Source organism: Bos taurus, chromosome 5 (assembly GCF_002263795.3).
Source record: "Bos taurus isolate L1 Dominette 01449 registration number 42190680 breed Hereford chromosome 5, ARS-UCD2.0, whole genome shotgun sequence".
Classification (NCBI taxonomy): Eukaryota; Metazoa; Chordata; class Mammalia; order Artiodactyla; family Bovidae; genus Bos; species Bos taurus.
This window is the reverse complement of record NC_037332.1, coordinates 8878864-8892412: the sequence shown is the minus strand read 5'-3', so window position 1 is coordinate 8892412 and position 13549 is coordinate 8878864. Positions and strand designations below refer to the sequence as shown.

The 13549-nt window shown below is 36.5% G+C and overlaps 1 protein-coding gene across 9 annotated transcripts in view; it reads right to left on the bottom strand.

Moving 5' to 3' along the window:
- The window catches only part of SYT1 (synaptotagmin 1), a 608923-nt gene that overhangs the window by 157792 nt on the left and 437582 nt on the right, over positions 1-13549 (bottom strand). For 6 of the 9 annotated variants that reach the window (XM_059886099.1, XM_059886096.1, XM_005206030.5 and 3 more), the window contains 3 exon segments: positions 11991-12175; positions 5471-5593; positions 1061-1228 (listed from right to left, as the gene is read on the bottom strand). In XM_059886099.1, the coding sequence (XP_059742082.1) occupies positions 1061-1228; positions 5471-5593; positions 11991-12175 (476 nt within the window). 9 annotated transcript variants of the gene reach the window in all.

Here is a 13549-nt window from a genome sequence, read left to right as displayed (position 1 = left end):
AAGCTACTCTACATTAACTGTCTTGGTTTAGAAACATGTAGATTTTAAATAGGATTGCTGACAACACATGAGGGATTTTTCTTGTCTTACAAACTCAAATTTTAGAGTGAGTAGAAAGTCAGTACTCTTAGAAAACTAGAAGCAAGGTTCACGAGAATGACTCACACCTGAAGTTTCATCCGTTGATTTAGGATGTTTGTTGACATGCAGTGAGTGCTATCGGTAAGGCTGGCTGGTTGGTGAGTGATTCTGAGTCTGCCTGCTGGCATATTCACAGACATGTATTGTTTTAAGGAACGCATTAAAAATTTTCATATGTTAAAGATACCAACCAAGAGACTGTTTTTATGCATGACTTCAGGTGGAGAACTACAGAGCTTGTACATACGGAGATGCCTGAAGCCCGCCAGCTACCTTTTCCTGTTATTCTGGGGCCAGAATTCCTCTTTGTTATTGTTTGTTAATTGAGGTGTCTCAACAAGATGAAGAACATCAGGGAAGAGCCAAGAGGAAAGGAAAAATGCTAGAGATGGAAAAAAAAATAGGCTTCTATTCTTTTTATTTATGGATTTAGAATGTTTTCAAATACTCAAACTGGCCCTGTACACAAAGAATTTTGCAATGAGAGTAATACCTATTTGTATCATTTGAAATAATGTTGGATAGCTTACTTTATTCTGTGGTTGTGATTGGTTTTCAAAACTTGGAAACCTGGGAAAAGCCTATAATCTTTTGGCTTTATTTTAGAGAGGGGGAAACGTTCAGTTCCATGGACACACGGGAAGCTGAACTCACTTTTTGGATACAATTGACATCCGTGTTCTATGCCAGTCCACACTCTATTCTGAAATAGCTGAGCTGAATCCTATTTGGATCAAATTTAAATGCCTAATAGAGTCCTCATTACATTGAAAATAAGAATTATGAATATTCTGAGTAGAATCACTTGTGAATCTCTGAAAGTGGTCATGTGCACATGTCTGTATGTGTCACGATGAGACTGGTCTGTTCTCTAAAACAACAGAAAAAGTTCAACAGTAAATACACACACAAAAAATACCTTGAAAGTAAATTGCTCGTTGAAGACAGGATTAAGGGTCTTTCGGTGGACTTTTGTCTCAAATTTCTTCTTTTTATCGGGCAGCAGAAAAACCTTCACATAGGGATCAGAGGTGCCCCCCATGTCCAAGGCGGGCAACTCGGCAGCCTGGATGATTCCTACCAGCAGCTGAAATGAGAGGCAGGAGACGGCCAACATTGGCATTGGTAAACATGTTGGAAAAGATTGATTTGTTCACAAGGCTGCATATTGTGATTGCTCTTTTCTTCTTTTCTTTTGATAAACTTCTATTCTCTTAAGAAGCTGAACACAGAAGGCAAATGAAATGATATACTCAGACTTCAGAAACTCAATTATGACAGACGCAGGCTCTAGGAAGCCTGGTTTTAAACACAAAAGAGGCTTTTTAAAAGGTTGCTGATTACATTTAAATATGGAATTCATATTTGCAAAAGGGTTGCAATCAAATAACTTCCCAGTTGCTAAAAGCCCTTGTGTATTATTTTTCTTACCAGAGTGTGATTTGTAAGTGGAAATAAGTTGTTAAACAATCACAAGCCTGTAATTATAAAGCAGGAAAATTTTATTTTGAACCAACGCTTCAGACCAGCTAAATAGAAATTTCTTAGAAATTGGGTAGCTTTTTGAGATAAAAATAAGATCTTTGAGTTTCTATCATATTTGACCTTTACTTGTATGCTAGCTACTTCTTGTTTTAACTTAGAGTAAAATAATTATTATATATTAAATTCTGTATTTAAATATAGGACATAGGGTCAAAGAAAAATAATTTCAGATTCATCTAAAAGAAGGGGAGATTACAGTTATGGTTTTAATGCTAAGTGACTGTCTGATTTTATTCAAATACAGCAGAAATCTCTGCATTTCTTCACATCTGATTTTTCTCAGTGATACATTCCTATTTCTTATTATGAATGTGAGTGTTGACTGGCATTGTTCATGTTTTTGCAAAGGAAACAGAAGGTGTGAGTGGACTGTTCTGATGCTCTGCCATCAGTCATGCTGTGTCAACAGACTGGTTGAGATTCGTATGGGAAACAAAAGTAGACTCTTATTGTTATTCAAGGCATATACTATTCAGAAAATGCAGAATGTATAGCTTTCACATCTTCAAATGGGGTCTGAAATTTTGAGACTGTACTTTTGTCAACCAATAGGGTGGAAAAGCAATTCACCTCTTAAAAAAAGAGTCACAGCAACTTTTTACAAAATTGATCCATTGTGTGCATAAGTGCACTCTGGCCCGTTGGCTCAATTTTTAATCTGGACCAATACCCTTAAAGATTGTTATTTCCATTTTAATGTTTCAGTATCTTTGTGACATCTTCATACAACAGTAGCAATAATAATGCTGGATTGTAAGTATACAAAACATAGACAGATGGTCAAAGAATGGCTAAAATAGACATAAGCTTATAAAGACATGATTAGTAAAGCAAACAGTTTGTCTCTTGATTTGCCAAGTTGGTATTTGGAATTTGCTTTTGGTTAGCAATGTGAATAAGCGAGATTATATTCTCTCCTCCTCTCTTTTTGCAATACTTTTTCTTTGGGGCAGGGAAAGAACTAGTGATATAGCCTAAAGTCTTTTAAACTTGATCGTCTATGCTTGGAAGGTTTGGGGGCATTTTGTTGATAAGAGGTGCAATTACTTCTTCCAGCTCCCCTCTGGCTTCTGCTTGAGAGAGAAACATCACATTTTTCTCCACCGTGAAAGCTTCTTAGGGGACTTTAAGGATTGTCTTTTAGTTTTGGTAAGCAAGTGTGTATATTTGATTACAGCCTTATCTACAAAAAGTCTCAGACTTTATGTCCCATGACTCACAGGAATCATTTTATAAATCAGATTAGCTGAGAACATTCAGAAAAATAAATACAGAATATTAAATTTTATCAGGTAGAATATTATAGATGCTCAGAATGAAATACCTCCTAAAATGTGTTTGCTAGAAAGAGAATAAATACATTTGCATCATGTTTGAGTAAAAAAAAAATTCAATTCTATATTCTTTTTTTTTCAGTGCTATATTCTTAAAAATATTACTTTATAAAATGTTACTTATAATACTCAAAACCAATGTAGGAGTTTCAAAATTATGACTAACGAGGATGAGGTATGCCTAGATTTCTATTGAAAAATATGAAAGTAGAATTAATTCGTAGAAAAATGTTGGATATATATATAAAAGCAGTTTGAGTGAGAGTGAGTGAGTGAAAGTCGCTCAGTTGTGTCTGACTCTTTGCGACCCCATGGACTATACAGTCCATGGAATTCTCTAGGCCAGAATACTGGAGTGGGTAGCTGTTCCCTTCTCCAGGGGGTCTTCCCAACCCAAGGATTGAACCCAGGTCTCCCGCATTGCAGGCAGATTCTTTATCAGCTGATTCACAAGGGAAGCTGCCTATATTTCTGCAAAAGATGTTTTGTGTTCAGATAACATTTGCTGACCTTGACCTTCCCTAGAATTTATAAATAATAGGCAGTTTTGCTCTTAACCAACCCCTGATAATAAAATCATGGTATAAATGATAAAAATAACCTAAAATGCCCTATTTACTTAAGTAGAAATAGTATACCTATAATTCTGTATAAATCCATACTTACAAGGCTGTATCTGTAACCAACATGCAGCTTTCTGGAAAGTAGGCTAAAATAACGAACTAGGACTTTAAGGAAGCTAATTAAATGCAATTATTTATAATATGACCATGCATATCAATACATTCTTTGTAAGGAATCCTCTGGACACTTCAAAAAGTAAAGATGTTATGTGAACTAAATAAAGCCCAGAATTTCTGCCATTACTTAGAGCTCACAGTATTACTGACTTTGGACATTAGTTACCAAAGCTGACTTTTCGTGTTTGATTTATTTATCATTTACTTCTCATCAAATTGGACATAATTAACACATGCTACAGTTAGGTAGTAACTGTATTTACATCTATCAAGTTCTTTCCCACCCTGAAAGATCAGTGAACTGATCAAACCAGAGAGATTTAAAACAAACTGGAGAGATTTAAAGCTACCCTAGTTGAAAAAGAACTGTCTTAAAGATTCTTAAGAACCTGATCTCTAACTCAGCTAATTCTTATCTAATTTTTAAAATTTCTTGAACACTTGAGAAGGTAAAGGGATATCATTATCAAAGTCATGGATCCTAGAAGGTCTTTTTAGGTAAAGAGATTTTTCTTTTTAAACATTTATCTTTGGGGTACCATGAAAACAGGGAGTTAATAAAAACTAGCTAATATTATCTGGAGAAGGTGATGGCACCCCACTCCAGTACTCTTGCCTGGAAAATCCCATGGATGGAGGAGCCTGGTAGGCTGCAGTCCATGGGGTCGCTAAGAGTCGGACACGACTGAGCGACTTCACTTTCACTTTTCACTTTCATGCATTGGAGAAGGAAATGGCAACCCACTCCAGTGTTCTTGCCTGGAGAATCCCAGGGACGGGGGAGCCTGGTGGGCTGCCGTCTATGGGGTCACACAGAGTCGGACATGACTGAAGTGACTTAGCAGCAGCAGCAGCTAATATTATCATTCATCTTGGTGGCACTTCACGACTTTTAAAGCCGGAAGGTCTGTTTTTGACACAACTTGTATGGTGGCTCAGATGGTAAAGCGTCGGCCTACCATGCGGGAGACCTGGGTTCAACCCCTGGGTTAGGAAGATCTCCTGGAGAAGGAAATAGTAACCCACTCCAGTATTCTTGCTTGAAAAATCCCATGGACGGAGGAACCTGGTAGGCTACAATCCATGGGGTGGCAAAGAGTCGGACATGACTGAACGACTTCACTTTCACTTCACTTTTATTTCGTTGTTACTTTTTGGGATGCATGCAAAGGCACTAGAATTCAGTAGCGGGTCTTTCTACTTTTCTGGAGCTGTTAACTGATTCCTGCCAGGAGTTCTACCCGGTGTCATAGAAGGAAATGAAACTCATGGAAAGCTGATTTTTAAATCCTTGATTCCTTATCAAGCAGTTAAATTTTTTTTCAAAACTTTGGCTTAATTGATGGTCTAACTTGCCCTATTTGAAGCTAAATCCATGAATTCTGAACAAGATCGTTGTAGCTCAGGCTGAGGGATCTATGCCTAGAAACTCTCAGAATCAGTCAGATGGCTTCAAGGTAATTTGTATTCTGCCTGCCTGCTGAAAGTGCTATACTAGATGTAATGGGCTGAACCCTGTGGATTCTAATTACCAGAAGTTAAATTAGCAAGTGGGAGACCACCTGTACTTAGAAATGATTTCATCAATAGCTTCGATAATTGCATTTTCCCCTTGTAGCAAATGAAATGTTTTAAGAAGTATCTTGTTTCAGTTTCTGGTTGGTATTTCAGAAAATGTAATGGAATTACAAGACATTTTCCCCCTCGGACCTGGTTATTCTGGAAATCATAATCCAGTGAGTACTGAAGTTTTCCCAGTTTCTCTTCTTCTTTGGGTTCTTCTTTCTCTTCACCATCAGTCAATCCGGTTTCAGCATCATCATCCTTCAGGGCCTATAAGCAAGGGAAGGGGGATCATATGTGAATTCAAGTGAATTTTCATCGAACCCAAATGACACTGGGCCTGTGGTTAACACTTCCAAGCTGTCAGAAGCAAGCACTGAGATGCAGGAATCTCCATTTGCCTGACACACATTCACATCTGCTGCTGACATATTTTTAAAAATTCCATTTGTGCAAGGAATTTTCCCCCCAATCAGCAAGCAACATGGAAGCAATGGAAAAAGCCCCTCAGAATATTGCAAGCAAAAAATGTAAAGTTGTTGCAAAGAAAATGTCAACTTGGTATTATATTTGACTCTGATAAAATCGCTTCTTTCTGAGGTGTGATAAACATGCTGTTAACCAGGCCAGTTTTCACATTCATGTAGTTTAAAGAGATCTACGCTAAGCACCATGTAAAACACCCTTGTTACATGCAGTGGAGTAATTTATATGAAATGTGTGGCCTTTTCTTGCCTTGCTTCCTATGAAAAAGATAGTTGACTAAGTTATTCTTAGAAAAATCGTAATTTCTTATGTCTTTCATATACACTTACAGTGGTTATGGAAAAAGAGGAAAAAAGAAACATGCCACCAGCAAATGCATGTTTAGAGAAAAATCTACTCCAGTTCCATTTTAAGTTTACTGTTTTATTTTTATAACAACTCCACAGAAAGCTAGGCTGAATTAAATTGATTTATGGGTCCATTTGATACCAAAAGGTAAAAGGAATTATGTTTGCAATTTTGTCAAACTGAACTTTGTATAAAAACTAATTTTGTGGTAACAAGCAAAAATCATGGCATAAAATTCTCAAAACTCAGTTTGGACCAGTTGAATGTTCCTTATAACCTAAAACTTAAGTGTGATGTAAATGGAAATACTAGAAAGCTCATAATTTCATAAAATTCATGCATATGTTCCCTTTATTTAAAAAATATATAATGTATTTTCCCAATACGTGTAAAAATTTTACTCAAAAAGTCATAGGCTGTAAAGATTATAAATATTAGAAGTTCTGGTTCTAGGAGTGTGCATTCTCATTGCTTTAAAGAATTAGAAAAGATAATTAGAAATCCATAAGTAATTATTCAAAGTGAAAAATGATACAGTGTTACATTTTCCTGAACACTATTGAGGTTGAAAACTTTAAAAATCTTTACATGAACCATTTGTATTTTTTCTTCTGGGGACTGCCTGTATAACATACTCTTTGCTAATTTTTCTGCTCTGTTGTTTGCCACTTAAATATCTGTAGAGACTCAATCTTTCTGCTGTTATATTGGCGAGTATTCTCTCCTAGGTTTTGGTTATGGCGTTTTCATTGCCTTGTGTGTGTGACAGAAGAATCTAACAAAATCGCAGATAAGACATATGAGTGGTGGGCTGCTTAATATCTCTGACAATGTGAAAAAAAAATCTAAACTCTTGTCAGTGATCAAATTATATCTGAGAACTCTTGTAGAACTCAAATGCAAGAAGTATAACCAGGCTTCAGAAAGGCTTCAGAGTTACTGGACCACAGGTCTACCACCAATCTCCCCACTTCTGTCCCAGATTATATAGCCTTTTTTCTCTGCTCAGAGAAAGGTTTCTGTTCACTTATCCATTTATACAGAGACCTGCAGTGATGCCTCAAAACAGCAACCTCAATCTCCGAACTGACAAGACTTTGCAATTGGGCTCTACTTATCTAACTCTAATTTGATCCTAAAAATCAGACTTGGCATCATCTTACTAGAACTCATTCGGGTGGAAAGATCGCATAAACAGAGAGCCGAACTGTAGTCAGAGATGCTTCCCATTTTGTGCTTCCTGAAACATTTCAGGAGCCTACAATGGACTTTGGAAAATTGCCATTATTACATCTGTGCAGAAACCTTTCAGAACTGGTTAGCCATACCACATTTTATTTGGAAGTTTATACTTCATTGTCTCCTTGAATAGTAAAATGTTGATTTACCAATAGCCCAAGGCAGGAGAACAACATAATTATTTAAAAATTAATCTTTTAGCTTGAAGGTGTTGCTAATAGAAAAATAATAGTAAAGTGACAAGAAAAGACTACTGAGTTTAATTGGAGGACTTGAAGCAGTGAGCCCACATTGCCTTTTCAAAACCTCAGCTGTGTATAGGTCTTTAACACTGTGAAAATATGTGTTCAGAAAATGGCGATATAGGTAATTTGCTTCCTGTAAGACTTTAATTTTTTGAATGGCAAACTACTTAATGCAGTTTTTTGCCTGAAAAAATCTTCACACTATTCTACCATAAACATAAAAAATTTCATGGATTAAAATACTTTTTCAAATTCTCTTTCGGAACTGACAATTTACGTATCATATTTCAGCTCAGTGTAATTTGAAAGGGTTGAGATATTAAATCTCCTTTTCCCTAAGTGGTTTTTACCCTAATAAAAGGTGCAAGATCATCTCTGCAATTACTCTGCATGAAATAGGGCTAAATTTTTGATAATTTCTCAGTGTCACTGTTCATCTCTGATGTGATTAAGTCTATTCTTGTGCCAAAGGCTGAGCTTAAGCAAGACATTTTCTGTACCTTTACATTAAATTGAGACCTATTAAATCAGTAGCTATTAGTAATATCTAAAGAGCAAATAGTCCCTACCCCCAACCCCTAACAAAATGCAGAGGAAAAGGCATGTAAGCCCAGAAGTTCTCAGAGTTTGATAAACTGTACTAGAAAAAACTATGTTGGGAAAAAGATTTTGTTTTAATTGCAAAACTTTAGTGCGTATGCTTCTGGCTTGATTCAACATTCATAAGGTGCTTAGTTGTACTTGGATAAACTGTCAGAAGGTGCTTTGTCCATGCTAAGTTAAACTGTTCAGACTTGGAATTGATAAGGGACACTAAAAAGGGAGCATAAGACACTGAATTTTCTTTCTGTGCCCATCGATTAAAACTTGAGCTTTCTAATACTGTTCTCTTTAATCAGTTAGTAATGTTTAAAATGAGAACCCTTTATCTTAAAAAAAAAAAATCAATTTAGTTCAGCCTTTTGATGTGTGTCAGAATGGTACACCCTCAGCTGTGGAGCCCCAGCTGCCAGGCCACTAAATGTATCTGAGCATTGACTTAGGGATGTCTAATAGGAGAGGAAACCTACCGCAAGGGACAGTCCCGAACAGTCATGAGACACAACACAGATAGGGAGGACATAGAAGGAAGAAATAAAAATTTAAATACCCACACACAGTAGTTAAAAACCATGGAGAAATGACCTCTCCAGACCTCAGACTTTGCAAGTCGATATTGCCCCTCTGTATTTTTAGTGCTTTTAAGTTTTAAACCATTAAAAACCTTTAAATATATATCCTTTGCTGTATAAAAATACTATCTATCATCACCATTTTGTTGTCATTGCAGAATATTTAAAAATTCTTCCTTGGTTATAAAATCTTATCATAGAGACATAGTCATGATTATTGAGCTTTGAATTTGTATGCATTCTTATTTGGAATGAAATGGTAAAAACGTACTGATTTCTCCTAGAGCTTAGGTATCTTAAGAAAGCGTATCTAAAATGCCTCTTACACCTGTCTACTTTCTAGATATGAAGAGCCATGGGTTATCACTATTGCTTTCCTCATGTTTATGTCAGTATTTTGTCTAAAATTGCTTGAAAATGTAAGTAAAGAATAATTTAACCTTGTTTATGCTATTTTGAACTTGGATGATCAGATGATCACCACATGACATAGCATCTTAAAATATGTACATTTTGTTCTGATGCTTTATCCTTTCTTTTGAAAAAATGATAGAAATCGATTGGTTACTTTTATCTCCTTAAAAAGTAGCATAAGCTATTATTATATAACTGTTTACCAATGGGGCCTATTTTCGCTCGCTCAGAGTATAATTTCTTCTGTACATTTTATTGGTCATAAGTTAAAATAAAACCTATAAAATCCTAGTACCCAAAATGATCTACTTAAAATGATTAAAAAACACCTTTTGGATTGTTGAAATTCTAAATGCTATATTGTGATGGTAGACTGCTATAAACTATCAATGACTTCCTAGTATTTTCTTATTTGACTCATTTCTCTTCCCCTCTCATCCAAAAGACTTGGTGAGCAATGAAAAATTAACCATCAGTTCTCTGTATTTACTGTTTTTGAGATCTTGGTCATTTATCCATGTCATAACAGGGGTAATAAACACCGCTACTATGCTATAAATTACAGTCTTAGATCCTACAGAACAAATTCCACAAAGAAAAATACAAATTTATTGTCCTAGGAAGAAAGGATGTAGTAATCATTTAACGTTATTTAGTGCTTTTAACTGTTAATTCTAGCATACATGAAAACCACATTTGAATTTTATTGAAGATATGAAAATGATAGTATTATATTTCCAGTTTGTTTCATAGATACAGATGAAATCCACATACAAATTACTCAGACCATCCATGTCCATCTAGATTTTTACTACATTTCATCTCCCAAATACGTTGTCTAAAGAAATCTATCAAGTCCTGCTGGTTACACAAAATGATGAAATAAGCAAGACATGATTTAAAACTCCAGCTTCTATGTAACAAATTAGCCAAAAAGAAAAATCCTTAGACATCTGTGGTTGAATATCGGTGCCTGGGCTCCTCTGGCTGTGGTTAGAAACTTTGAGAAAAACGTAACCTTTGATACTGAGCTCAGATTGAAGCTCTCTGAATGGGAATGCAAGTATTGTGTTTGTTCTATAGCTCTGAAACCAAGCAAAAGTTCAAAAATGAGCCTTTGTGAAATTGTTTTCAAGAGACATTACTGTGTCTTTGAGAAAAGTGTTGAAAACTCAAGCTGGAGAGAGGGATTAGTGTCCTGACTGTGTGGAGAACTATGAAAGTGTACTATAAAGGCCCTCCTTAACTAAATTATTCTTAAGGGGATACACATATTTAAGAGTATAATTAATAGTAATACTACAAGGAGAATTTATAAAACTACCTATATATGTTCCTATTAGGGAATAAATAGAAATTTTGATTTATTTGAAGGGAAACAGTGGTAACTCAAAGTATTATCTTTGAAAAATCTTTACATTTACTTTTTATATGAAATAAGTGTTCTTTAGAAATATTCCAAAATGAATATGATTCCAAAAGAGAAGTGAAGGGGCATTTAATTATTATAACTATTAATAGTAGACTTTATTCTCAAGCAAATCATCTAGTCTAGGAAAAATAGACAACTGTATAAAGCAGAGGTCCCCAACCCTGGGCCACTGACCAGACCGCAGAGCAGGAGGTGAGTGGCTGCTGAGCAAAGTTTCATCTGCTGCTCCACATCGCTCACAGTACTGCCTGAACCCTCCTCATCCCCATCCATGGAAAAATTGTCTTCCACAAAACTGTCCCCTGGTGCCAGAAAGGCTGGGGACTGCTGGTATCAAGGAGTAGTCCTTAGCCTTGGGAAGATAACTCAGGCAGATGGATTTTATAACCTGCGTTACGGCTCTAACTCTCCTTAAGTGGAAGAATAAGGGTTTTGCCTTAAAATTCTACCCTGTTCTTTAGATCCAATTCATCATTCTCTTCCTTCTCTTGTATAACTCATTGTTCCTAAAGCACTCATCACTGAGCTGGATGACCGCATAGGGATGGTAGCTTTCATCATGTGTGACAAATAGCTATAAGACTCAGTATTTAATGGTGATTATGAACCGTGATAATGTTAAAAAGATGTCCTGCCCAAGAGAGAGAACAGATACTCCTTATTCTGTTTCTCAAAATCTAGACCCACTTATAATGGGTTAAACAGATGTAATAAAAATGTTTAGGTATCTTTTCAGTATGCCGGGCCTATCAAGATGGCCCTACGGTCATGGATGCCCTTTCTCGGTTTATATGCCTGGTGGTGGTGGTTTGGTGGTTCAGTTCTGAAGTTATCTCTGACTCTAGCGACCCCATGGACTGTAGCCCACCAGGCTCCTCTGATCATGGGATTTTTCCCAGGCAAGAATACTGGAGTGGGTTGGGATCTTCCCAACCCAGGGATTGAACCCACTTCCCTGGTGGCTCAGGGGGTAAAAAATCTGCCTTCAATGCAGGAGATGGAGGTTCAATCCCTGGGTCAGGAAGATTCCCCTGGAGAAGGGAATGGCTACCCACTTTAGTATTATTGCCTAGAGAATTCCATAGACTGAGAAGAACAAATTACTTTCCAGTAGGGTAGAACTGTATATGCTTAGGAGACTGGAAAACTGCCACTTGTTTCCATTGTACTTTGGATGTTGAGCAATGACTGAAAGGATTGCAAAACATTTCTACCACACTGGAAAGTGTCTGGATATTGTTTATGTCTTCATTTGGCATGAAATAATAAACTGTCTATTCTTCAATTTTTAATAAAATAATATAAGAAGAAATATGGAATGAATACGTTACCTGATCTTTCATGGTCTTCCCCAAGTCTTTCACATCCTTCATGTTAATGGCATTCTTCCCTCCCTTTTCCTTTCCCTTCTTCTTGTTTTTCTTTTTGAATAAGCATTTCTTACAGATACAAAAGCAGCAGGTCAGGACTAAAAGGACCGCAACTATGGCTATGGCAATTAAGGCCCATGGTGGCACTGAAAGAAAAAAAAATGTGCAGAGACTATTAATAATGAAGCATTTACATATGCAAGACCTTTCAATTCACTTGCTGTAAAGCTACTCACTCACCCATTTGTATTTAGTGAGCTCCAGGCACACTGCCGTACGTTGCTTTATCCGTGTTTCCTCTGCCTGTAGTGTATCTATCCTTTCCTCCTCACTCTTCCAGGCATGTCAGATGTCATCTCCTCTCTACAGCTTTCCCTGCTCCTCCAGGCTAGATTTTTATTGATCCATTCCTTCATTTTTTTCGGAGCATATCTCTGGAGTTTGGCTTTTGAATTTAAACCCTGGCTCCCCAGCTTACTAGGTTATGTGACTTTAGGCAAGTTCCTAACCTCTCTCTGTCTCAGTGTCTTCATCTCTTAAGATCTGGTACATATAAACAATGGAATAGTACTCAACCATAAAAAGGAATTAAATTGGGTCCTTTGTACACATGTGGATGGAGCTGGAGAGTGTCATACAGAGTGAAGTAAAAGAGAAAAGCAAATATTCTATATTAATGCAAATATGTGAAATCTAGAAAATGGTATAAATGATCTTTTTTGGAAAGCAGAAATAGAGAAACAGATGTCGAGAACAAATGTAAGGGGGAAAGGGGAGAGGTGGGAGGAACTGCAAGGTTGGGATAGATATATATATATATGATTGGTTTCATGTATAAAACAGACAACTGATAGTCTTTCTGAAGATTAAAATAAGAGGTAGTGCTTGGCACATGGCAAAAACTTAATAAATATTAGCTGCTGTTGTTACTTATCTATTAAATACTGCAGGTTCTAGTAACATGTTCTGGGCACAGTGGAAGATGTAGACATTAATAATAATAAAAAAAACAGAAAAGCAAAGCAAAATCCTAACAGCAGCGAAGGTTAGGAAGAAGGACTTGGTGCTCTGAAAGTAGATCATGGGGAGATTTACTCATACAGGGACTCTGGAAGCAGGACAGTGCTTATAAAGCCAGGCTTAGATTCAGGCTTGGCTGCTTACAGGCTGTGTGCCTGGCCAGACTGTTTAACTGTTATGGATTTCTGTTTGCCTCTCTATAATGTGAAGATAATAATGGTACCCATTTCATCTCCTTTCAAGGCTGAGTTAATAGATGGATTGTCTTAGAATGGCATCCAGCACGTAGCAAAAATTCAATGAATATTAGCTATTTTTTAAAAAAATTCAAGGCATGAGGCTAAGTATTGTGGGTGACAGAGCTCAGAATACATGTGGGAACATTAAGCATGCACATATGAAAAAGGGGGTGACAACTGACAGGATTTAGGTAAGAAAATGAGGGAAGGAAGAGAGATTTTTTTAGATAAGAGCATAGACTTCAGATTTACAGGATCTAT